The sequence below is a fragment of the Acanthochromis polyacanthus genome, chromosome 3, assembly GCF_021347895.1.
Source record: "Acanthochromis polyacanthus isolate Apoly-LR-REF ecotype Palm Island chromosome 3, KAUST_Apoly_ChrSc, whole genome shotgun sequence".
NCBI classification, from domain to species: Eukaryota; Metazoa; Chordata; class Actinopteri; family Pomacentridae; genus Acanthochromis; species Acanthochromis polyacanthus.
Genome location: NC_067115.1, coordinates 36,991,316 through 37,019,082, shown reverse-complemented (window position 1 = coordinate 37,019,082; position 27,767 = coordinate 36,991,316). Strand labels below are relative to the sequence as shown.

General features: G+C 39.2%; 1 protein-coding gene across 1 annotated transcript in view; it reads right to left on the bottom strand.

Moving 5' to 3' along the window:
- Nucleotides 1–27,767, bottom strand: part of LOC110965100 (protein sidekick-1-like) — a 425,539-nt gene that overhangs the window by 251,306 nt on the left and 146,466 nt on the right. The window contains 4 exon segments of the mRNA XM_051945333.1: nucleotides 10,130–10,277; nucleotides 13,001–13,107; nucleotides 24,013–24,145; nucleotides 24,148–24,168. Coding sequence (XP_051801293.1) covers nucleotides 10,130–10,277; nucleotides 13,001–13,107; nucleotides 24,013–24,145; nucleotides 24,148–24,168 — 409 coding nt within the window.

Below are 27,767 nucleotides of genomic sequence, written 5' to 3'. Positions count from 1 at the left end.
CAGAGCAACCTCCAAAGAAATTAAAGGTGAACTCCAAGGCCAAGGTACATCAGTGTCAGATCGCACCATTCGTCGTTGTTTGAGCCAAAGTGGACTTCATGGGAGACGACCAAGGAGGACACCACTGCTGAAAAAAACTCATAAAAAAGCGAGACTGGAATTTGCAAAAATGCATGTTGACAAGCCACAAAGCTTCTGGGAGAATGTCCTTTGGACAGATGAGACCAAACTGGAGCTTTTTGGTAAGGCACATCAACTCTATGTTCATAGACTCAAAAACCAAGCATACGAAGAAAAGAACACTGTCCCTACGGTGAAACATGGAGGAGGCTCAGTAATGTTTTGGGGCTGCTTTGCTGCATCTGGCACAGGGTGTCTTGAAAGTGCGCAAGGTACGATGAAATCTGAAGACTATCAAGGCATTCTGGAGAGAAATGTGCTGCCTAGTGTCAGAAAACTTGGTCTCAGTCGCAGGTCATGGGTCTTCCAACAGGACAACGATCCAAAACACACAGCCAAAAACACCCAAGAATGGCTGAGAGAAAAGCGTTGGACTATTCTAAAGTGGCCTTCTATGAGCCCAGATCTGAATCCCATTGAACATATGTGGAAGGAGCTGAAACATGCCATTTGGAGAAGACACCCATCAAACCTGAGACAACTGGAGCTGTTTGCTCATGAGGAGTGGGCCAAAATACCTGTTGACAGCTGCAGAACGCTCATTGACAAATACAGAAATCGTTTAATTGCAGTGATTGCCTCAAAAGGTTGTGCAACAAAATATTAAGTTATGGGTACCATCATTTTTGTCCAGCCCTATTTCACTAGTTTGTTTTTTTAAATAATTATGTTAATCAACAATTCAAAAGTGATGGCTGATTTTGATGATTTAATTTTCAATAAATTTTTATTTATTGTTACTTTTGTGAGTTTCAAGTGATTTCAGTGAGAATTGTGGGTTTTTCCTTCTTTAACTGAGGGGTACCAACAATTTTGTCCACGTGTGTATTGTTCTGAACCAAAATGTTGACTTGTGTTGTTTGTTTGTAAATAAATGATTTAGCTAGCAAAAAGGTTAAAAAGTTGACCTCAAAATGCTTTTTCCGAGTTGTTTTTGTTGTTTCATATAAGTAAACAACTGTTCAGTTGTGTGGGATGTCACTAAACCAAAAAATATTGGCATCAAAGTGACTGATGTGCCTCTCTGTACAAAAAGCTCGTTATCTCTGTTTTTTGGTCAAAAACAGGTGTTCATGTTCTGCTGCCGATAACTTTAGAACTGAAAATGCGAGAAACAAACTTTTTTTTCCTGATGAAAGAAGAGAATCTACACTTTCTTCTGATAGTTTCAATGTTTATGTAGTCTTAAAACTTGATATTCTGTAGATCTTGAAAAATCTGTCAAAATTCTTAAAAACTCTGGCAGTAGGGGGCTCTTTGCTCTGAAAACAGCTGGCAGCCAATGAGTTAATTGAAAGGAAAATGATAACTGTTTCGTGGCGGCGAATTCAACCCCCTACAGTGGAACAATGGGCCAGGAGACTGAGACAGGTATACATAATGGAAGAACTAACTGCACAACTGCAAATAAAAAAGAAATTTTTGCACGAAAATGGACACTTGTAACTCGGTATCTGGATGAATAGTTTATCATAATGATGATAGTTGTCCCTTTACAGATAATATTTTTTTCTTTCCTCACTTACAATGATACCCCTTAAGTTCTTTAAGCCCTTCTGAAGAACTGTAAGTGTTCACCAGAAATGTTGAGGAGCTTTGTTGTCAAGGAGTGTTCTAGATTATATATGATCAATGTACTATCTTGATACTAAATAAAATGAGTTCAAAAAAAAAAAAAAAAAGAAATGCTGCCTATGTTTTACCAGTCAGTGGTCAGGCTCTTTTTCTATGCTGTGGTCATGGGCTGGTAAAGAAGGCTGGTTCTGACTTCGGCAGAAGTTTGGACTCACTGAGGACTGTGGGCTTTAGAGACACAACACAGTGAAGTGCATCCTTAACAACACCAGCCACCACAACATCCCAGTTGGGCAGAGGAGCAGCTACAACAACTTAAGGACTGAATGGTTCAGTTGATCCATCAGGCTCTATAACACCTCGATCACTGGCTAATGACCTGACCTGTTGGCTGTGACACACAATAAACTAATAATCTAGGCCCATCAGGACCCATTTACCTATATACTCATTACTATTAGTTGTATTTTCACATATTTGCACCTTTTCTCATTTATAATACTCTATTTTTGTCAGGCTGGCTGCAGCCAGGCTGAGATAGTGCTCTCTCCTCTCATATCCTTTTTTGGTATTTCCTGCAGCGGGGCAACAGGTGATCTCCATCTGCTTCATCAGCAGGATCTGTGACAGGTGGAACACCTGCAACCCATGCTGCATAAAAGGAGACGCCACCCACTCTCCTGTGCTGGATCGTGACCTGAACTCATAGGGCTCACAGCTTGTGCTTGTAAATCTGTTTATGCTCCACTTCCCCCTAATACTGCTGTCCTCCGTTTGTTGCAGTACTGGATTACCTGTACCGGCGACCACTCACCTGGAACTCTTCATGCCGCCCTCCACCTGGCATCCAGCACGGCTGTGGACCCGTCCCGAGCATTCCTGCTTTTAGTTGTAGTTGGTAAAATAGTAGTTGGGTCTCTTAGAGACCTTCGTAGAATTTGAGTAACTCATAGTATCGCTCTCGTAGGAGCAGCTGTGTTTTTGTAGTCATAGTTTGGTCTCTCAGAGACAGTCACAGAATTGGAGTGCTCGTAGTATCGCTCTCGTGAGAGCAGTTGTGTTTAGTAGTGGACTTCAGACGGATGAGGAAATTAAGGTCGAGTAATTCAGTGGAGTGTCTATCTTACGCTCCTTATCAGTAAATGTTATTTTCCATCCTGTCACTAGCAGGTGCTATAGTTTCCGAGCTGAGGGCTTCCGCTTTTCGTTTCCGTTTGTAGTCCTTTTTCGTTCTGTAGTTTTTACCTTCTGTAAATAAAATCTTGTGTTGCCTTTAAAGTCGGCCTGTTCATTCCCTGCACCTGAGCTTACCCTAACAATTTGTGACAATTTTATTATATTCTGCAATCCAGCATTTTATCTGTCTATCTATCTACCTATCTATCTATGTATCCAAATAACACACAAAAATTACCAAGGCGATGCTTACTAGACTGTTCAGTAGCAACAAGCAAAATAATTTATTATTTATTATTATATCATTAATTTATTATGTTTATATGTGGACAGAGCTTTACAAGGCACAGTGGTTGGCTCAGATACCAGTAAACGCAGTCTGAGCTTGTGATGAGCAGGGGATCAAGCAACAAGACTGATTTTCAAAGTGAAATTTTCTCCCGTCTTAATTTACTGCTCTTTGTCAGCTTTTTAATAGTAGAAAAAAATGTCATGAATCTCTCAGTTTCCATCTGTTTTTGTCTCATGCAGCTCTCTTGAGCAGTGGAGAGATTCTTGTGGACACTCAATAGAGTTAAATGAGATAGAAATGATCTATTTCAAATTATTGGAGACAACACACCTCCCTCTCTGTATAGAGTGCGGTCCAAATAAAATGCCTCCTACATTCAGTACCAAGCTTTTGCTGTGTAAAAAAGAACCTCTTCTGGTTATTACCAGAATGTCATTGACATTGTATTTCATAAAAATGCCTTAAGTTCTTATGACTTTAGTGGCAGTCGGGTATTCAGTACAGTCAAGCTATTTCTGAAATAAATAGCTGAGGAAGCCCATGAATTTAATGAGTTATTCTGATAGTAAAATGCATGGACTGTGCATTTTCAGATGGAATGTGTTATCATTTTTTTCTCAGTTTATTTAATGACACTGATTGAGTTTGCCTAATTTGGTCGGATGAACATGGATAAACAGCCTCTGGTAAAAAAAAAAAAAGCTCAATTTCTGTCAGCTTTAACTTGCAGCAGATGGATTTGGTTTTGGATTCAAGACATTTTAAGCTGTATAAAGTTATAGACATACACTTTAAGGATCTATAAATACATTTGTCATAATGTGGGCTACATTCTTTACTCATTTCAAACGACTCAACTTCCCTGCAATGTCAGAATAATATACACTTTCACGTGTGTTTTTTTTTCTCTAATTTTGTCTTTATATACATATATTTATAGTGAAAGTTTGGATCTATAAAACCTTTGCTATATGGCTAGATGGTGAGTTGTAAGGGACAATATTTCTGATGGGGTTGATATGTAAACTTCCCCCTCTTTTTACCTCTCTTTTTTAAAATCAGTATTAGAAAAAAAAAACGTATTTATCCCCGAGGGGCAATTAGGTAAATACATACAATACATACAAATATACATGCATCTATACACACACTGTATGGATATAGGTGCGAGTGCCAGTATGCATATGCCTTTGTCTGTATTATTTGTATGTAATTTTGCATTGTATGCATGTGTGTGTAATATATATATATATATATATATATATATATATATATATATATATATATATATATATATATATATATATATATATATATGTGTGTGTGTGTCAGGGTAGAGACTGCGATTTGGTAGAGTTGGAGTTTCTACCAGTAGAGATTGCGATTGTAATCTCTACCAGTAGAAACTCCAATCCTACCAGTAGAGATGGAACTTTAAATCTGACCCCTGCCCTGACCCCTGACCCTAACCTTAACTAACCCTGACCTTTAAATCTGACCCCTGCCCTGACCCCTGACCCTAACCTTAAAAGTCTAACCTTAGCCCTGACAAATCTCTACTGGTAGGATTGGAGTTTTTACTGGTAGAGATTGCGATCGCAGTCTCTACTGGTAGAAACTCCAATTCTACTGGTAGAGGTTGCGATCGCAAACTCTACTGGTAGAGACTCCAATTGCAATCTCTACTGGTAGAAACTCCAACTCTACCAAATCGCAGTCTCTACCCTGATATATATATATATATATATATATATATATATATACACTGCTCAAAAAAATTAAAGGAACACTTTTTAATCTAAATATTGCATCAAATCAGTGAAACATGTGGGATACTGCTGTCTGGCTTACTGGTCAAGTAAGTAACAGAGGGGCTTTTTAGTCAGTTTCAGCTGCTTTGGTGTTCATAAAATTAACAACAGATGCACTAGAGGGGTAACAATGAGACAACCCGCAAAACAAGAATGAGTTTACAGGTGAGGGCCACTGACATTTTTTTCCTTCCGAATATTGTCTGACTGTTTTTCACTAGTTTTGCATTTGGCTAGGGTAAGTGTCACTTCTGGTAGCATGAGGCGATACCTGGACCCTACAGAGGTTCCACAGACAGTCCAACTCCTCCAGGATGAAACATTAATGCATGCCATTGCCAGAAGGTTTGCTGTGTCTCCCAGCACATTCTCAAGTGCATGGAGGAGATTCCAGGAGACAGGCAGTTTGTCTGGGAGAGCTTGACAGGACTGTCGAAGGTCCTCAACCCATCAGCAGGACAGGTATCTGCTCCTTTGTGCAAGGAGGAACAGGATGAGCACTGCAATAGCTCTACAAAATGACCTCCAGCAGACCACTGGTGTGAATGTCTCTGACTAAACAATCAGAAACAGATGTAATGAGAGTGGTCTGAGGGCCCACCGTCCTCTAGTGCCCGCTGTGCTCGCTGACTGGCACCGTGGAGCTCGGCTGGCATTTGCCATAGAACACAGGAATTTGCAAGTCCACCACTGGTGCCCTGTGCTTTTCACAGATGAGAGCAGGTTCACCCTGAGGACATGTGACAGACATGAAAGGGTCTGGAGAAGCCGTGGAGAACGTTATGCTGCCTGTAACATTGTTCAGCATGACCGGTTTGGTGGTGGGTCAGTGATGGTGTGGGGAGGCATATCCATGGAGGGACGCACAGACCTCTACAGGCTGGACAATAGCATTCTGACTGCCATTAGCTATCAGGATGAAATCCTTTGACCCATTGTCAGACCCTACATTGGTGCAGTGGTCCTGGATTCCTTTTGGTGCACGACAATGCCCAGTCTTATGTGGTAAGAGAACTCATGCAGTTCCTGGAGGATGAAGAACTGATACCATTAGCTGGCCCCCACACTCACCTGACCTGAATCCAATAGAACACCTTTGGAACATTATGTTTTGTCTCATCCGACACCATCAGGTTGCTCCTCAGACTGTCCAGGAGCTCAGCGATGCCCTGGTCCAGTTCTGGGAGGAGATACCCCAGGACACCATCTGTCGTCTCATTCAGAGCTTGTCCCGGCATCGTCAGTCATGCATACAAGCACATGGAGGCCATACAAACTACTGAATACCATTTTGAGTTGCTGCCAAGGAATTTCAGCAAGATGGACTAGCCTGCCACATCAGTTTTTCACTTTGATTTTGGGGTGTCTTGAATTTAGCCCTCCTGGGGGGTTGATAATTTTCATTCCCATCAAACAATGTGGCACTTTTCATTCCTAACACATTATCCAGTCCATATCAATACTAAGATCCAGTTTGTTCTTTCCCCGTATTGAAATATGATGTATTTTCAAAGTGTTCCTTAAATTTTTTTTGAGAAGTGTGTGTATATACATAACCATATATGTGTGTGTATGTATACACATACATACATATATATGCAAAATAATAGGCATTTAAAATACGTATTAAGAATGGGACAACAACTTGTGAATTTTGATTATTTTAAAAAATAACACATAAAAAATAATGCACTTAGTCACACATTTCTCCGTTCCCTAATTTCTGGAACACCGGTAACACTAATGAACACTCCAGTCCAGTAGGTGGTGGTAATGAACCTAAAGTCCATTTTCCAGAAGATACACAGGAGTGACATCAGCACAAGAAAGCTGGCTGAACAGCGAAGGAAGACAAGACCACATTGAGCTTGTTAGGCGAAACATTTTCTTTTAAAAATCTTCCTGATGACAGCTTGGATAAAAGAATGGTTATGTGCAAACTGTGCAACAAACTTATCACCGTAGCACTTCAAGCTGACGGCATCATCTTATGCCAAACATGCTGTTATTAGCACCAGAGCTAATGTTAGCTACTGACCCCTGGTATAGGATGAAGTCAGAGTCTGGACTCAGACCACAGTCTGCCAGTTAGTGTTCTGGGGTCTAGTATGTAGTGGATTAAACGAAGCCTGGATTCAGAGAATTTTAATAATCGAATTATTTAAATAACTTGAATCATTTCAGCTCTAAATTGCTGGCTTATCTGAGAACCCAGTAAAAAAAAATGTAAAAAAAAGAGCCAAACAAAGTGCTAGAAAAAAATAAAAACTTGTAGCAGATGAAGGATACATCAATCTGAAGGTATAGTCCATGTTGAAATTACCATTTCCTGGCTTTCCACCTCACCGTGGCATCACAGCAGACATTTCAAAAACTAGGTGTTTTCAGTAGTGGTGGGACACAATTTAAAAAATTATCTAATTAACTACAGGCTTTGTAATTAATTAATTTATAATCGCATTGTTGTCAAACGGCAATATTTGACACAATAAGGAATTACTTTCAGTTCAAATAAATTTGGCTGACAGTTGAATCAATGAATAGACATATACATGTTTAAAATTTAAAATGTATAAAAATTAACACTATTTTAAAATGGGACATACAGAAAAAAAGTGATTTGGATTATTTTTAAGCCTGGATTTAGTTTTTTTTCTTCCACTCTATGCCACATAAAAGCATAAGTAGTTCAAGGACCTTCAGAAAGTTGAAAATCCAAAGATTCATTTTGTTTTCATCGTTTCTGGGTCTGATAAACGGTGTTGTTTTGATGTTTCTTTTTTTAGGAACATAAATTTTTATTTATGAACAAAAATATTTATTCAGAAACTAAAAGTTTAGAATTAAGTTCTTAAAAGATAGACATTTTGGTGGTTTAACTTGGTACTCTACCGAGGCTTTGCCTCTTTGGCAGTGTAATAACTTAGACCACAAAAATGTTAATTTCATTTCTATTTATCTGCCTTTTTCATCTGTCTGCTGCATTCACAGATTACTGCAAACTCAAAATGCAATTATAGAAGTTATATTCAACTTTTCGGAAACTAAAGCACTTTCAGTGTCTTCTGACGTGGTCTAGTATAGGATGGCTACACCGTTAGCCGTTAGCAGGACTGTCATAGTTAACGTTAGCTCTGGTGCTAACAGCATCATGTTTAGCATTGAGGTGATACCATCAGCTTGAAGTGATGCAGTGATCAGAAAACTCTTTGTAGCACAATTTGCACAGAACCAGGCTTTTATCCAAGCTGACATCGGTAAGATTTTTAAAAGAAATGTTTCCTCCCAACAAGTACAATGAGATCTTGTCTTCCTTCACTGTATATCTTCTTCACTGCAGACCATAGACTGTATGCTGCAGACAGATATTAGGTTCATTACCGCCACCTATTGGGCTGTAGTGTTACTGGTGTGCCACAAATTAGGGAACTGAGAAAGGTGCGATCAAATGCGTTAATTTATTTAATGCGTTATTTCTTCTGTAAATAACTAATCAAAATTAACGAACTTAACATGTTTAAGTCCCAGCCCTAGTTTTTAGGCCTAACTACAGAATCCACAGCAGGTCTGTGAGGCTGGTCCAGGTCCTTCATGTTAGAAAAGGACCTAAACAAGGTATGTGGGGAGAGGACAGTGTGAGCTGCTCTCATGCACTGCTCTAAATCATACTTCAATATGGATAAGTGGCCTTCAAATGAACGGAGAAAAGGATGTGACAGAAAGCTTTTTCTGGTTCATATTGGTAGAATTGGGGACCTTCATTTTGCAGTACTTTCACATATTTCTTCATTTTTGTAAATCTAATTGCTAGTGGTAGTCCTCTGTTTGACAATACACAAGTGAGGATGAGAAGAACAACACTGTCAGTTGCAGATATATATATATATATATATATATATATATATATATATATATATATATATATATATATATGTACATAGTGAGTGAAATGTGTAAATAGGCTGGTGTCATGAAATAATCAGCAACAACAACAAGGACTAGTCGTTTTATCTATTTCACAGATACCAGCAGAAAGTGCAGCTGAAGGAGGCTAACAGTGATGATGCTCTGACAGTAAACACTTTCGATGCAGGCGGTGTCTTGAGTAGGAAAATAATTGCAGTCCACTGTCATTAAGCCACACTCAATGAAGCCCCATTAAGTTAACAGGAGAACATTATCCATGTTCATTCAAATTAAAAAGCAAAGTCAAACTTGATGTGAACCAGAAACGAAAAAACTGCTTATGTAACCTGACTCCACAAAGCTCTCTAAAAAGCACTTTTGAGGTGGTGACTGTCATTAAAGAGTGAAAAAGTTGCTGTCTGGCCGTTTATGTGTACAACAAGGCCACTGACAATTTTGTGCAATAACACATCGGGGAGCAGTTAGTGTTCTTAATGGGGAGTTAGTTATCTCAGAGTGCAAGCACAGTCTAATAAAAGCACTGAGGGTCTCAATCTCAACACCTACTTTCATTGATGAGTAGATTTTAAAAGCTACATAATTTAAGATACTGTCTGAATCTATAGCACATTACTCTGAAAACCTTTCATAGCAAGCCCACTCGCTGCTCTGAATACTTGCATTATTAACACACTGTACGAGCATTTTTCTAAATAATGACAGTGACAGGGATATCTGTTGCAACTAAGAAATAATATGCAAATTGCAGGCATTTCAAAGGAGTCAGACAATGGCATCAAGCGACAGGCAGTGAAATTCAGCTTACACAACACATCCAGACACCCTCATATCTTCGCTGTACAATTAATATAAAAGAATGTCTCCCATGCACCTAAAACCACTAAATAACCTTGTAGATTTGAATCACTGAAAAGTCCATTTTATCTTTTCTTGATAAAGTCTATTGTGATGAAAGGGTCAGTTATCTAAATAGCCTATTATTTATAACTACTGTCGTGTGGGGACTAAAAAGAGCATCTGGAGGACGCAAATTAATATACAACTGAGGGATAAGAACTGTAAAATTTTATCTCCAGTGGAGTTTCGGGAGATACACTTTTTACTCTTGAGCCTGTATATAAACACAGGTGAGCGCTGGAAAGAGGAAGGAAGCAAAAGAGCCACTTACATTCGGTTGTTGGGGATGATCTTGTGTCCATCTTTGTACCATGTGACCAGCGGTCGTGGGAAGGAAGCAAGAGGCGGTGGGCTGATGATGGCGGCTCGGCCCTGAGTCACAGTCTTTCTTTGCTCTTCAGCGGAGATGTTCCCCAAAACTTCAGGGAAGAGAGACAGACGAAGAACATGTGCATCAATACCAACGTATCAGACGACATTTACTATTTTTGTTCATAGTAAGAGTTAAATAATACCACCCACAGTGATTTGAATGGTCTGACCTTGTAAAAAATCGATTCTAACTGGACGCAAACTGTGAGCATTCAGGGTCACGCTAATAGCTGGTATGTGAAGAACAAAATGTATTTGGGTGAACTATGCAAGTCCTGTATTAATTAATCCCTTAGGTAGGTAAAATTATGTAAGTAAGCCTCAAAAATGTAAGAAAAAAGTATTCAGTTTGAATGCATCAATACTTATTCTCCACAACCATGTTCTGTAGCTGTGTCCAAAACTCATAGGCTTAAGTTTTAACTGCTCACAACTTTACTGAGACAATGGATTCATCAGTGGCAGACGATTAGAGTTCAAAAGAAATCATTCACAATGAAGAAACTGTAATTTTTTCTTTAAAAACTATTCAAGCTAAATAATTGATTACAAAAGCGGTTGCATAATATTTTAATTGTTGACAACTAATCGGTTGTTGCAGCTTAATCCAATAGCTAACAATACAGATGTTCAAAACCCAACAGACTTCTAAAATTTTGACAAAGTTACATGATGTTATTGATGTGGGCCACTGCATTTTAAAACTTTCCAGTTGTACCGCTTCAGTGTTGAGTCATATTTTAGTGAGATCATGGTGATTTTATAATATTTTATGTTCATAATAGTGTGAATGCTAACAAATGTAAACAAGCTGTGAACGCGTCTTGTTTTTCAAACAGTTTAGTCCGGTACAAACGTACAGTACAAGCACCTCAAGTTCCTCAAGTGTATAAAGTGCATACAGATCACAACTTCGGGATCCATTTCAATTAAAAAAGAAAAAAGTAAAATTACAACGTCGTCCAGGTTGCTAAACAACAGGCTACAGGACACAACAAAGGAAGAAAGAAGTCCGTCCTATTTTAGACCATCTCAAAAACAAATGCTTAGATGCAGCCTCTGAACTGGAACATGACTTGAGTGTTCTTCCTATTAGATAATGTTTTTAATGTTACTGCTGCATCTATGTGGACGCTTTCTTATGCTGTATACTTCATATACTGTTCTGTAGCTTAAAACTGTCATGTCGCATGTAGTGCAAGAAGTAGGATACACTTTTAGTTTATCACAAGCATTCAATATTTTGAGACAGATGGTTTCCTTGGCAACCACAAAAGAAGTAGAACCTCAAATTTGCACTTAACTACAGTATTAGAGTAAATGTACTAAAAATACATTCCATTACTGTTGAGAGTATTATACTTATTTTCATTTTATAAAATTGTCTATTGTTTAACATTGCCCAAACCAAAGTCTAAACCTATGAAATTAACATTTTAACAAGTCATTACTGTGAAAATATTTGAAGAAAATGAACACTGTGCAATGCAAAGTCAATCAGCAGTTTCAGTACAAAAGAGTTTGGTTTTGTAGAACCTTTTTGTTCACACATTGTCACAACTTTTATGTATTTTTTAAGCATGATTTTTAAACATTTACAAGGCAGGATAACTTAATCTTTGTACTGTTCAGGTGCTCAGGATTACTACACAGATGTGGAAATTAATGTAGATTTAAAATAACTTTGAGATCTTGACAAGCTGTTTTGTACATAAAGTAAAATACTCGTTCAGTTTCAGATGACTAAATGTTTTGTGCCTTTGTAGATACTGTGATCTGTAAGTTGTAATGTGTAAATAATAAACTGAGCAATAATATTGTTGAAATTGAACTTGTTTTTTTTTTTGAGAAATTTCATATTGTTCATAATATGTTGTAAAAAGATACTTCATTAAATAATAAATCATTTTCAAATGTACTTTTTAGCACTAAAACAAAAGGAAATATTTGGAGTTGTGGTTATTTATAGGTTATTATGCTCCAATTCTACCAGTCCTCCCCACTTGAGATGAAATTGGACTGAATGTGGCCCCTGAACTAAAATGACTTTGACACCCCTGCTATAGTCACAAAAGTTCTCGGAGCTGCTTTCTGTTTACCCTTTTTTGTTCTCAGGATTGAACAAAATTGAGTGGAAAAGCTCTCAGAGCCACCAAGCCTGGCATTCATCTGTCAGTGAGCTAATTAGCTGTGCTGTTAACAGTCTAATGAACAAATAGTTTATTAAAGATGTCTCAGTACCAGCAGCAGCAGTCCAGACTCAAACAGAGGAGGTTTGATTCAATTGAATGGTGAATACCAGACCCAGTTCCCTCAGAGGTCAACACTGTCCAGACAGTTCGCTGTTGCTCAGTGCCACAAATTCACATGTCAAAAGTTTACCGAAGGAGTGATTTCACTGAAAATAACTCAATATTTTCCATTTTAGATGCTGCTATGACCAGGCCATTAGTCTTTAAAATGCCATTTGTGTTTCATTTCTGGATTAAGCTTGGTAATTTTTAATATTCAGCACATATTACATTAACACATTAGTCCGACTGAATTAAAATTGCACAGTTGGAGAGCAACCGCCTTTGTCCTTTTCTTTTCAATTATAACAAAAAAATATTACACTTATTAGTAGATTTGGTATTTCACTTAACGAGGCAAGTGAATTGCTGGTGAGGGCAAAGTTTGCTGCTGGTTAAATTTTCCTTCCAAACAACATCGTCATTAAAAACACTGGTGCTGTTGTATAACCAAAGTGTGTGATTCTGTGTGTACTTACAGGCCACCAGCACCTCTGTTTTCCTTTGTATTACTGCGCCCATCCTGTTCCTCACGACACACTGATACAGGCCAGCATCGGTCCTCTTCAGAGACGGCATGGACAACCTAAAGACACAGAGAAGATGCTAATGAGGGTGTGTTCATCCTCTAAACTGTGAATTAATATAAAAGAGGGCAAAATGTGAGTGAGGTTTGATGACCAGTGAGACAGAAGGGAGAGAAAGTCTGTTTGTCCATATGCATTCACTTTTTAAATTCCCTCTATGACCTTGATCTGAGAGAATGGAATGGACTGAAAGGTTGTAAAAGTTTCCCAAAAACAGAAGGGAAGGCGGACAGTCTACAGCGTGTGTGTGTGTGTGTGTGCGTGCGTGCGTGCGTGCGTGCGTGCGTGTGTTGTATATGAGAATGTTTTTGACTTTTTTTTTCTGAGAGGGATTGGTAATAGGGTTTTAATGGACTGTGCTTCACTAATGGGAAGCTTGGCATAGCATCTAGGTTGGAGACTTGCTGGACCAACACACTAATGCACAGACACACATGCACGGACACAGGCGTGCACACACATGCTACACACTAACCGGATAGACACAGTAAAACTGGACATCGCTTTGGGGCTCATTATGAATAACAGGACAGCCAAGTATTTAACTCCCAGGCTGTCAGTGTGTGCTGCCAACATACACAAACCCCCCCCTGCACACACACCAACACACACATGTACATCAAAGACTCACTCACACAATTCTATCGGAATCAAGAATGACACATTACACGGCAGCTCTGATCCTGAAACAGATTTTGATATTGGACTCTTCCTCACACTGCATCTCTGTCTGTGTTCCATTAGGTTTCTTTAATAGGCACTAGCGGTGCCCTATTGCTATGGGTTTTTTTTTTTAATCCAACAAGTTTTTCTTTATATTTAGCACTAAACACAGAGCCCAGTGTTGACAACACAATTATATCTCAGTCAGTTTTCCTTGTGTACTCCAAGCCTTTCGTCTGAACTGAGTTTCTTTGTCTGATTTAAGACAAAAACAATTTCCCATCAGTTTTCACAGTAAGACAGCACTGACTGCTACAACCCTCCCTGTAGCATCCATCTGATTCATAGACTGTATTAGGGAGACTAATATTGACTGTTGTGCTGCAAATGAGAGGTAGGTTATAGCACAGGTGAAGTTACTGTCAAAACATTATTTTTTATAGCCCTCTGATGCCCTTTGACATTAAATCACATTTTCTTTGCTATGAAGTCAGGACTCGTATGAACCAAATTAAAACCAGAGATTTCAGATGTCAAAACCTGTCATCTTTGACAAAGTTGCATTTTAAATATATAATGGTCACTAACAGTCCGACACGAATGTTACTCCATAACAACAAACACAGTGAGTTGCTGATACATCCTGTGTCTCGTTATAGCATTTTCTGTCAAAGTGAAACTAGGAGTGACATGGCATCATGACAGTTGTTGAAGACAGACAGTAATGTTAATCATTTTAACTTTTCAGGCCTCCTTAAATGCGCCTCAACACACAGCTGACGGAGTGATGAACGGTCGTTCTGTAGCTACTCTTAACTATTTTGTACACAAACATTACTTCTGCATTTACTTACTGGCTTTTAAGACCAGGGAGTAACTTAAGCTAGGTTAGCACAACTTTAGCAATACAATGTAAATGAAAAGCATGACCGACTCAACGCAGCACACTCGTCGTGACACACAGCAAAGAGAGTTAAACTGAAACTAATTTCCCCATGTTGTTTTAAACTTACCTGTTGACTCAGCCCACTCTTGAAATGTTGCCTGGCTGTAGCTTACTCCTGTACGTTACTGAGTATTAGATGGTGTCAGGACTCCATGTATTGGAGAAGCGCTTAACAGCATTTACTGTTTCATGAGAAATTAAGAATATATCGCTGTTTAATCAGCAAAACTCTGGCCAATGACGATTATTTTGAAAAGGGCTACAATTGATCGATTTATTCGGCTGGTTGATAAATTGGTTGGGACCTAGTCAATGATCACCATCAGTCCTGGAAAACCCATAGCAGTCGATCTTCAGACTGTATATAAAGATCTATACTTGCACTAGGAATTTGAAATGAAGAGCCACTGTGGCTCACTCATAAGAATAACAATGAGCCACAAAAAGCCACAAATTTCTGTGTCAGTGATAGCGGAAAAAATTGAGACATCTTCCTGCATTCTGGTAGCCTAGCCGCCCTAGACAACCCACGGCAACGAATTTAATTCTCTGCCAGGGTGGGTCTAGTTACCCTCCATAAGGCTCGAGGCTGGATTCTCCTAAAACTGGCCGGACCAATCGCCATGAAGTGTAGAGTCAGAAGGCGGGCGTAACGAAGTGACGACAGAGGCGTGACGATTCTGACAGAAACAACCGGCGCACAATAAACAGTTATCTTTCGACTCAGCTTTGGCCACAGCCCTTAAAGATTTGAAGCTAAAATTTAACTTGAAAGATAAACAAAGGACGGCACTTAAGTGTTTCATTGAGAAGAAAGACGTATTTGGACTTATGCCGACGGGACATGGCAAATCCTTAATATACCAGTTGGCTCCGCTGGTTGGGAAGCTAATGGGACTTAGCCACAATCCGCCGGTGCTCTAGGAACTACGTCAGCCTATTCGTTGCGTTGATTGGTTGTATACCTACCCAATTGCTGCAGAGGGATTTGATAGACAACCTTTTAGCCCGCCTCCCACCCTGTCGAGCTTCCCTAGACCCTTGTGCCGTCAGAAACATGGGTGTAGTATGGCTAGGCTAGCATTCTGGTGCATTTTGAGGTAAAAAAAAAAAAAGCTCAATTAAACAGTTCTATTCTAACTATTTTATTTCTACTTATATGTATGTATGTTGTTATTTTCATCGTTTTTTGGGTTTTTTATTGTTTTTTGGATTTTTTTTTTTTTTTTTTTTGGGGGGGGGGTTGATGACCCCCGCCCCCCAACAACGTGAAATGTTTAAGTCTAAGTCCTGAATATAAATATTATCACAAAGTGTGAGTCTATATCATTTTGCTAAACTTTCAGATCCAAATTTAATGTTCTTTTCGTAAAAACAGGCAGTCAGGGGTGAAGACACATTCCCATTTGGCCATTTAAAAACCTGTACCTGAAACATGTTCATGATCAAAACTTTTTGACCCATAAAAATATTAATTTCATGTCCAATTTACCTTCTTTTCCTCCTATGTCCAATTCTTCAACCCTCACTATGTACCATATCTCACAACTGTAGCATAAACTCAACAAAAAACCTCCTCTTTCTCGCTTTTCCTGATCGCAAATGACTCGCCTTGTGGCACACCGTTCAGAGATTTCACGCAGTAAAAATAGCATGCTTTTCTGTGATTGGCCGAGAGCAGGTCATGACTAGGGTTGCCACCTTTCAGAAACGAAAATAAAGGACGCCCACCACGGCTCCTCAGGGCCACAGTTCAGTAAAATTGAACAGACATTCACAGATTCATACTTCCAGCATCAATAACTCATTAGATACACATTGTTAAAACATAAATGATGCCTCTTTCCCATCGTTGTAAGGCAGACAATGTGCTACAAGCCCAGTTTTATCAAAAGTAGCTGTCTTTCAAGCTGCAGGAATAACACTGGTGTCAACTGGAGCCAGTTGAAGGCTGCAGTGATTCTGGTGAGGTTATTGAATATTTGTGTCTCTGGATTCTTCGCTGTTGCAATTTGCAGACCGTACCTGTTCCCTCCATAGACACCATTATTTCTGCAACTTGAAAGACAGCTACTGTTGATAAAACAGGGCTTGTAGCACATCATCTGCCTTACAACGATGGGAAAGAGGCATCGTTCATGTTTTGACAACCAACATCTAATGTGCTATTGATGCTGGAAGTTTGAATCTGTGAATATCTTTCCAACTTTACCAAACGCAGGGCCACAACCACCCAAGGAGTGGTATATTTAATTTTGAAAAAACATTTAGTCATACTTAAAGCTTTAAGTGCTTTATTAACACAAAACTAAGAGCTTGGTATTGTTTTATCATCACAGGTTCTGTCTAAAAAGATGTAGCATCATTTTAAACAGTGAAACCATACTAATAAAATGTAATGGCCAACCAGTGTGTAATACTGGATTCTGCAAAAACATAAACAGCTGAATGCAGAATACTGTACAAAGAAATTCTCTACAGATATTTTTCCCATCTAAATCTTATCTTTATGTGGTTAATGTATTAACTTATTCATGTGTGTATGCATGTATTTACTAACTTATTTATTTAGTACCGTTAACATATCAGAGTTCTGAGTGAGTTTTTCTTTAGATAGGCAAAGGCCATTTATTGATCACATAAAGACTACTAAATAAATGATATTTTAAAAAAATAAAAGCATTTAAAATACTATTAAACAACTTAGGCATTTATTGAGTCACTAAAATACTGTAGAGTCTACGGCCACATTAGTCTGACTGTAATCATCCTCTGGTAAATTCACAATCATGTACTGATGTCTCTTACCAAAGGGACTTCAGGAGATGATTATATGATGATAAACTGTGACCTGCTGGTTGGGTTCTCTCTGTTCTCATGTTTCTTACATGTTGGTCTCCTGATGCTGCCGTACTTCAGCTAGTCTATGAGCAACAGAAAACACAGTTTGCCCTGTACCTATTGCCAGGGTTCGAGTCTTCCAGTCTGTGTTTTTGAAAACGTTTTTGCTTCTTTGGATGCGGTCGAGTTTCGGGTGTAGACATTTTTAAACATGCGGGAGCAGCAGCGTCTGTAACCAGGAAACCCGTGACAGGACCGGCACACAGAGAAGTGTATCCGCTGGACCTCGCATGGGGTCCTCGCTACATAGGTCTAAGGAAGATGAAACTGGCTGCCCTTAATATTTCCTGTGTTTTATTTTGTTTATTATGCAGTTTTGATGCGTGTGTGACAGACGTGTATGGGACATTTATGAAAATATGGAACAATTTGCGTCCCGTATTGAATCAATACGGGATGCTACAATTAATTGTCAAATAAAGGACGATTCCGTATTTTAAGGGACGGGTGGCAACCCTAGTCATGGCCCGGGCACGTGATCAAGATTCGTGTGGCTCCGACCATTTCCGACACCTGCCAAGGGAAAAAGTTTGTTTTTCTTATATTATCGCTCAGGCGTTTCGAAGAAAAAGTAAGTCAAACCCTTTTTTGTTGCTTTTTACAAGAAAAATAGAGCGCCACTGTGGCTCACATGGTTCAGAATGACTGCGCCATCCAGCAAAACGATGCGCCAATGGCGCTGTGGCGATCGGCTAGCGCAAGCCTAGAAGATGGAAGATCACTGAAGATTTTGAGGCTCAGGGTGGTGACTCCGGTCATTGCTAACTTAGCAGTGTCTGACTCCACCTAAAATGAGCAGAGGTGGAGCTAAGGGGTGCCAGTGACTCCACTTGTAATCATGCACAACTTAAAGACATAATACAACTTAAATGGAGGAGGTTATATAAAATTCACCAAATGAGGAAATTACAACCCCTGGCAAAAATTATGGAATCACCAGTTTTGGAGGATGTTCATTCAGTTGTTTAATTTTGTAGAGAGAAAAAAAGCAGATCACAGACATGCCACAAAACTAAAGTCATGTAAAATGGCAATTTTCTGGCTATAAGAAACACTAAAAGAAATCCAGAAAAATTGTGGTAGTCAATAACAATTGCTTTTTTAGATCACGCATCGGGAACAAAAATATGGAATCACTCAATTCTGAGGAAAAAATTATGGAATCATGAAAAACGGAAAAGCACAACAACACACCACCTCTGGCTTTTATAACAGCTTGCAGTCTCTGAGGCATGGACTTAAGTCCAGAATTTTCCCTCTGCTTGATCTAAAAAAGCAATTGTTATTGACTACCACAATTTTTTTCTTGATTTCTTTTAGCGCTTCTTAAAGCCAGAAAGTTGCCATTTTAAATGGCTTTAGTTTTGTGGCATGTCTGTGATCTCCTTTTTTTTCTAAAAAAAATTAAACAACTGAATGAACACTCTCCAAGACCAGTGATTCCACAATTTTTGCCAGGGGTTGTAGCTCGAGACCGAACCTGTTTTTTCACCAGGCTGTTTATTTCTGCTGTAAAGTTGCACATTTGAACATGTTGGACTATGAAGACTGACTCACTTTTTAAGCCTGAAGTGGAAATTTAAGGAACTGCAGTTTTTGGTACAGTGACATCATTTTTCAGCTTCAGATGTTACCACCTGATAAATGACAGAGGAACTACTACAATGCATTATGATGTGATTTAAGACTAAACTGAATAAGATTTTGAATATATCATTTTACTGTAAACTTGTGTTTATTATGTAACTGAACCAAAATGTACATTTAAACCAATTATCAACAGGTTTTCTATCATTATAAAATTGGAAGTATTATTACATTACACTCTATTAAGCTTTGGCATTGATTTCATTTAAACACTGAAGGGGGACACATTCTGAGAATTCTTCTCTCTGAAAATTTTGAGCCTCCAACATTTCATTTCCCGAATTTTTGTCAGTTGATATGCACCAATTTGAGCCTTTTCTGCATCAATTCATTGTGGAAATGTCTTTATTTATGTAAATTTAAACACAAAAGGGTCATTTCATGTGAAAACACACAACTTCCAGAAAAGTGGTTGCTGCACCATTGACAATTTTCTCAGGGTTTTATGTGCTGAAAGATATTGTAGTTACAATCGAATTTTCCATGCAAAATTATAGGTCTCTATCTCTACTAGTTCCAAGTAATGACCTCTTCAAATTTCTGGAATTTGGACCTAAACCCACCCCCTAAATCCTCTCCTAGGATTTTGCACTATTTAACTGCTTATTTCTCAGCCTCTTGACATTGTTGATGGCTGAAATTTGGCAGACAAGCTCACAGCAACCATCTGACATCACAGGTAGCCTCACAGTCTCCTAGGTACTCTCTACAGACCACAGGAGCCTTCTAAAAATGCTAAAAATTTAGAAAAACACACTCATGAGTAGGTTTTAGGGGTCTAAAATTACTAGAAATGTTATGAATGTTGACCCAAGGACCGCTCCGTCCTATTCCAAATAAAATTGTATGATAACTTACAAAGTTGGAGACTTCTGGGGGTATCATATAGAAAGATATGAGCTGCTAAAGTATGTACTCCACAAAAAGTGGCCAATTTTGGGGAGGCTGGAAGGCGATGTGGCACAGGTGGTAGAGATCTATAAATTCGTATGAAATATCTTCCATCATGGTACTGCAAGCCTACAAAATTCCGGTTTGGCTTATTTCCTCCTTCATGGTCAACCATACTGTCATGATTCCTCCCTCTCCTGTTCGGCGCTCAGCCTGATTTACCAGCGGCTGTGCTGGCGCAAATCACTAATCAGCCATCAGCGGTGTATAAAGCCTGGCTCTCTCCTCTGCTCCAATGCTGGGACATTACATGCCATTCTCCGTCATGTGCACACCGCTTCCTGGACTCTCTGGACTACTTCGCCTGCTCGTCACCCCTGCTCCGCTCTGCACCCCTCCTCCTTCGGCTCCTGGTCCGTCTGCTCCTCGGTCTCGTCACATCTCCGCTACCGGCTCCCTCAGCTCTGTCCCCACCTTGTCTTCCAAAACCCAGGACACTGTCGTGAGTCACTCCTCCTCTGTTTAGTTTAGCTACTCTCCACCACGGATGATTGGTCCGTCGCTTTTAGTTTAGTTTTCATCCCCATTCTGTTTGTTCCCTGTACCTCCTCATATGGAGTGTTTATGTTGAGTTTTTATAATTAAACACCCCTTTTGCATTCGCCCGTCTGTCTGTTTGCCTGCTGCATGGGTTCTAAACGCCCAGATCATGACACATACACTTTGAAGTGAACCTCGATAACCTGCTTGCGAATATAGGACAGAGTGGTCCTTAGGTCAACATTTATAACATTTCTAGTAATTTAGACCCCTAAAACCTACTCATGAGTGTTTTTCTTAAATTTTTAGCATTTTTAGAAGGCTCCTGTGGTCTGTAGAGAGTAGCTAGGAGGCTGTGAGAGCTACCTGTGATGTCAGATGGTTGCTGTGAGCTTGTTTGCCCAATTTCAGCCATCAACAATGTCTAGAAGCTGAGAAATAGCAGTTAAATAGTGCAAAATCCTAGGAGAGGATTTAGGGGGTGGATTTAAGCCCAAATTCTAAAAAATTCAAGATCCCATAAGTTTGGAACTAATAGAGCCAGAGCTCTAATTTTTTGCATGGAAACTTGTTTTTGTGTCCATCTCGCACCACAGAAAATGTAGCCAATTTCCTAGATGGTGTAGCAAACCCATTATTGAAATCACATGAAATGACCCAAATGCAGCCAGCAATTGGCAATTCAAATACAAAGGAACAAAGGAGTACAATTGTGTAAGACTGTCAGGCATTCTATACTGAATTTCAAGTATTTATTCTCTTTATTCAAAAAATTAATACATGCTAATGTGTTTAGTTAAATACCTGGAACTTTGTAATTTTTCATCTAATGCTCAAACATTGCAATCAAAACACACATATTGGTGTTTGATGTACTGCAGAAAACGGACCCACCTCTGTCAGACACAGTGCTGTGTCTGTGAGTAATATACTTTTATAAAGTATTTTGCTTTTTTTGTTGTTTTTGTTAAGGGGAGACACATCTAAATGTTCTAACTACTGATCGCTTTTCTTGTGACGCGATCCTATTAAGCACAGCTCACTTCGCCGGTAACTGGCACAGGGTTTGGTTGCAGAAAAAGTTCTTTGCAAAAATAAAAATAAAAAAAAACGTTTTGCAGACATTAAAATGATCTGGTCAACTGAAAACAATGCAAATGTTACTTCTTTCTTTTTTTGGAAGTCTAACTTAGTCTGCTGATGTGTCTCCCCCATCCCCAAACTCATTATACGTAGAAGCAGAGGCTGCAGTAGTTGAAACTGACAATGAGAAAAGAAACGTGGCTGAAGTGTCCATTAATGTAATGTAAATCATTTTCACATACAGAGCTGGTAATTCTGAATTCATTGCTGTACAGTACATTAACCAGCAAAGGAAGGTAAAGAAAAGTCAAATATTCCAAAGAGGATGCCAGGAATGGAACCAATTGTGTTCCTCTGTATAGGTCAGATATTTCTCAAATTTATGTGAAAACGGAGCGAGCTGCTTTATATAGTGCTTTTATTCAGACTCTTCAAAACATGTCTCCCATTCAGCCATTCACACACACACAAAGTCAGATTTCCATCATTTCAGAGGACAGCACTTACTGATTTAGATTATTTTCTTAAGATATACCCTATTTGCCCAACCCTAACTTAATCCTTTGACCTTCAGTTATTCGCTCGTGTTCCATTTTATTTACCGTGGGTTTAGTTTCACCGCACTATAAAGTCCTATCATTTCTATGGAAACTGCACAACTACAGATACAAGTAAGAGAACTCAAAAAGCTTTTATTTGTGTAGGATAACAAAGCTTTTTAAAAAGCTGATTTCTTTGATTATTTATTATTTAAAAAACTTGAAAAAAAGTTGGGGCTGCACAGTGGAGTAGTGGTTAGCACTTTTGCCTTGCAGCAAGAAGATCCCTGGTTCAAATTCGGCTGGGCCTGGGATATTTCTGCATGGAGTTTGCATGTTTGCAAAAATATGCTGAAGTTAATTGATTACTCTAAATTGTCCGTACGTCGTGAATGTGAGAGTGATTGACAACCCTAACCCCCACCACCCACCCACCCACGACCCTAGTGAGGATAAAAGCCGGTGTACAGAGATGGAGGGATGAATGAAAAAAGTTGAAAAAGTTGAAGTCAACATGTACAACATTATGGCCAAGTGCCCAGGTGTTACCCATACATAAAAATGGTGGATAACATACATAGATATTTTTTTTACAAATGTGATTGCTTTCCTGAGAAACCCTGAAGTCACACGATTAGTTCAAGAACTGTTGGAAAGTTGGACATCATATGTTTCTTACTGTTTTTACAGGTTCTTGCTATGATAAAGGTGGAATTTTGGTGATTTAAAAAAAATAACGTGTTTGAAACCAAGTCTTAACCCCAACACGTCAATGTTGACATTATGAGGACTTACTTTCAAGTTACCAAAGGGAGGCGAGTCCCCATGTGACTCCTAAACACACTATGTCCCCACACATGAGTAACACAAGTGTGCACACACATTTTTACACACCGATGGCAGTAAGGAGCCATGCACGCAGCGGCACAAACAAATGAGGTTCACATCCCAACTACAGGCGTGCATTCAACTAACAGTAAATAAAACGGAATGTATCATTTGTAAAGGTATAACATTAAAATGAGGTTTACAATTCCAGATGGTCACATGCATACACATACACACATACACACACACCCGCAGCACCCTGCCAATTCAGCATCGTCCCAGCCTCACTGAACTAAAGTAGCCAGAACGCTGAGAGCGGTCCAAGCTACACAGCGCCTCCTGGGCTCGAGCAGCAACTGCCTACAAATGCCTGGCTCAACCTCCTCCTCCCTCAGTGTGTGCGCAGTTCCCAAGATTCCCTCTATTTCTGAATGATGTGAAAAACAATTTTGTTTCACAGCTGCAGTTTTTGCCGAGAGGGATTGCTTAGCTCTTACCAACCAACACACACAGGGACGTAGAGGGAGGGACAGAGAAGACAAGAGAGGTACAGGGAGAAAAGCGAAGAAACAGCTCAGACATATTGATTAGTTCTCCTCTTCTTTCCTCAGACCATATACATATTTATGACGCTAATGTAATTATTAGTCTTACTTTGGCTGTGCTGTCTAAATGCTGTGACCTTCTCTAAACACACTCCATCACTGGCTTCACGCTGCAGCTGTTTGTACAATGTTATAGGCATGACTGAACATGATGAAAAAGTGGAGGAAGAAGGTTCTGAAGAGAGGCAGATGTGCACTTAGAAACAACAGACATATCCATGACAAAAAAGGCACATAACCAGGCAGTAGGTGCCAGCTGACCTGTACTGTGGTGTCCAGTCTGTGATGTTGCTGTTGTTGAGAGTCCAGCGGTACTGCAGAGGCCAGCTGCCTCCAGCCAGGCAGGTCAGCACCAGCCGGTTTCCTTCCAACACCACCTGCTGCCCCAGTCCACCCCTCGTAGGTAGGGAGCCACTTCTGAGAAACAGACAGAGACACGGAAAGAAGGGATGTTATTTTTGTTATTTGAACAAGCCTGCATTCTTCAACACACAGAAAATTACATATTTCATATCTATTTAGCATATTAATCAGCGTAGAAATGACAAAAAAAGACATATTTTGCATCAAAGACTGGTTGGAAAAAGACACTGACACAACTTTGCCAAAATTTGTGTACTAGTCGGACTGCAGTTTTCAAATCGTGTAACAATGTTTTCAGATACTATTTAGCAAATGTCAGTATATGAGAATTTCTTTATAAAGTACCAATAAAAGATCTCCAGCTGTATTTACTTAGACGTACTTGTTCCCTGCTCTTGTCTGTCGGACTGTCTGGTGATCTCTCATTAGTGGAGTCTGTCATAAAATCTACACACACACTTAAAAGTTTTCCTCTCAAAAATCTTCTAGAAGGTTTCAGAAACTTTCCTATTTTTATGTAAGAAACATGAATGTATTTGTGGGAACGTGTTCTGAATTCTCAATCTAATGACTTTTTGCTAAATAGAAGTTCTGACCTAAATGTCCTTGGTATGCCATATTTAATGTTAACAATGCTATAAATCATGAAATAGCTTTTAACATATCGCTGGATATAAATGTATGCCCTTAGGGGCGACGCAGCTATGGCACAAGATGCATTCCAAAACACTTGCACAGCATTTTGTTTTCTATGTAAGCCCACACACTAGGAGCATGTGCATGACAACATGCATCACCGCATCGACACGTCCTATTTCCCAGCACTGATGTGCATCAATGGTCCAGAAAAGCACAAATTCTATCACATGTACTCCCTGGAAAGACACACCGTAACTTGACTACTTCTGCCTGTACAGAGCATCTGTTGTGTTGCTGGCCTTACTGAAAGCATATCAAATGTCGGTGTACATTGCACTTCACGTTCTGCAGACAAAGGTCAACCTCCAGTTCACAGCCAGTTCCACATCTGAATGTTTAAAAAATGAGACTGGACATCCAGTCCATCCGTCACAAAAGTACAGTTGAAGAATTTACCCAAAGTCCTCATTCCAAGTTTGCTGTAGTGGAGTGATTATTAGTATATAGGTGTAACAGGCCAGAATAACTCCACGGGCAAAATATATCTGGGTATAAACTGACCTTGGCCAAAGTATACCCAGGGTATACTCTGGCCTAGGCCAGTTTATACCTGTTGACACATAAAGGATTAAGCTTGTTAAACTCTGAATTGTTAAGTTATTTCGGTTTTTGTGTGTGTGTTTTTTTTAAACAGAGGTATGTTCGGCAAGCAAATCATTATGAAAGACAATAATCAGAATGTCCTTGTGCTAACTACAATTAAAAAAGTTGAAATCAAAGGAAAATCTGAATAGCATACTAAGATGAAATTATACTGTCAGCAAAACAATATCAAAGAAGATCAACATTGGCTGCTGTTAATTTCAAACGTTGCTGTATAACTGTTTTCAGTGCAATATTTATTTATTTTACCTTTGTATTGTGCTTAAATTAAGACTGGCTTGATTTGTGCTCCATGAATAAACCATTACATCAGCATTACATCTCATAGTATATTTTGCCTAAAATCCATCCGTCTCTAATCTATACACCATTTAATCCTCATTAGGGTCGCAGAGGGGCTGAAGTCTTTTCCAGCTGACTTAGGGTGAAGCCAGGAGACACCCTGGACAGGTCACCAGTCTGTCACAGGGCTACACAGAGAGAGAAACAAACACACTCACATTCACACCTACGGTCAATTTAGAATCATCAATTAACCTCAGCATGTTTTTGGATTGTGGGAGGCAGCCAGAGAACCCAGAGAAAAGCCACGCATGCACAAGGACAACATGTAAAGTCCATGCAGAAAGATCTTATAGCTGCAAGGCCACAGTGTAAGCCATCGACCCACCATGCAGCTCTACTTTGCCTCAAATGTTTGATTTAATTCTATTGATTTGTGCTTAAATTAAGATAAAATTCATTTGATTGATGTATTTTAGCCTAGAAGGGTATATTCTGGACTAGGTTATTTCAGCCTCCGGGGTATAAATAGGGCCAAGCTGAAGTATATTTTGGCCAGGGGTTTAATCTGGCCTGTTGCAGACAAATCGAGTCAATCTTAGTTTAAGCACAAATCAAAGACAACACAAAGAGACATTGTACTGAAATCTGTTGTACAGAAACAATTGAAAGCAACATTTGCTTGCTGAGCATACCTCTTTGAATAAAAGCCAAAATAATTTAACAATACAATAATAACAATTGGGAACTGAACATACTTAATCTTTATGTGTCAACAGGTATAAACTGGCCTAGGCCAGAGTATTCCCAACACAGAGCGTGAGTCTGTGAAGGTAAGACGACCCAGAACATTTACAGAGTAAAAAACACTGTATACAGTTGGTCAGACAGTTTACAGTATGTAAATACAAAAACAAGACTGGTCATTTTGCAAAATGTCCTTATTGTTGAAAGACAAGCAGTTTTTTTCAATGAAGATAACATGAAATTATTCAGAAATACAGTCTAGACATTGCTAATGTGGTAAATGACTATTCTAGCTGGAATAGCTAGTTCATTTTTAATGGAATATCTACAGAGGGGTGCAGAGGCCCATTTCCAGCAACCGTCACTCCTGTGTTCTAATGCTACATTGTGTTAGCTAATCATGTTGAAAGGCTAATTGATGATTAGAAAACCCTTGTACAATTATGTTAGCACATGAATAAAAGTGTGAGTTTTCATGGAAAATATGAAATTGTCTGGGTGACCTCAAACTTTGGAACGGTAGTGTAACTAATTAGAGGCAAATGGTGATGGAGTCAATGGGTCTGGAAACAACAAAAAAGGTAAGAGAATAATCAAAAACAATTGATAATGGAATGAAGGAGTGACACTAGAAGGTATCTGTACCAAAAGATGTGCTATTTTCTTCATCAGTACAGATGTGACGATGATGAAGTTGCCCAGTTCGTTGCATTCTAAATTCTACATTCATTTGGTCGCATTCGGTTTTACACCTTGACTGATATTATTTTCCTCTAGATATCTTGTTCAGTCCCTTGTGGAAATTCTATCATGAAATAAAGACTTATAGTATGTATTGAACTGCTAAATGGCCGTGGATCCAAGCAGAGAGTTGAGACTATTGCATTTTACAGTCACTCCCAGCATCCAGGTTGAATCTGGTGGTAAAATCACTTGCACTGCCTTACAAGGAACATTTTCTGAGCGACTGAGCTGCAGCTGCTGTCTAAACAATGCCATCCAGTCTTTAACTCTTGGCTCAGGTATTCAGACCTGGCTCACCATCACACAGCACAGAGGCATCAAGGGTAAAGAGACTGTCCACGGCCACTAGCTGCTGGATCTGTCAGCATGAACAAAAATCAGCATCTGGGCTTTGGGCTGGTTTAAATATGCATGCACACAAAAACTGTGAAGAGGGGGCAAGTCTGTCTGCTTGCTACAGTAAATATGGACAGGTCCATAACTCTGACATAGAGTTTTACATTCCCTCCATCTCTCTCCTTCTGCTGTCAACTGGATCGTCTCTCCTCCCTGCCGTGTCAACTTTCTCATTTCTGAAT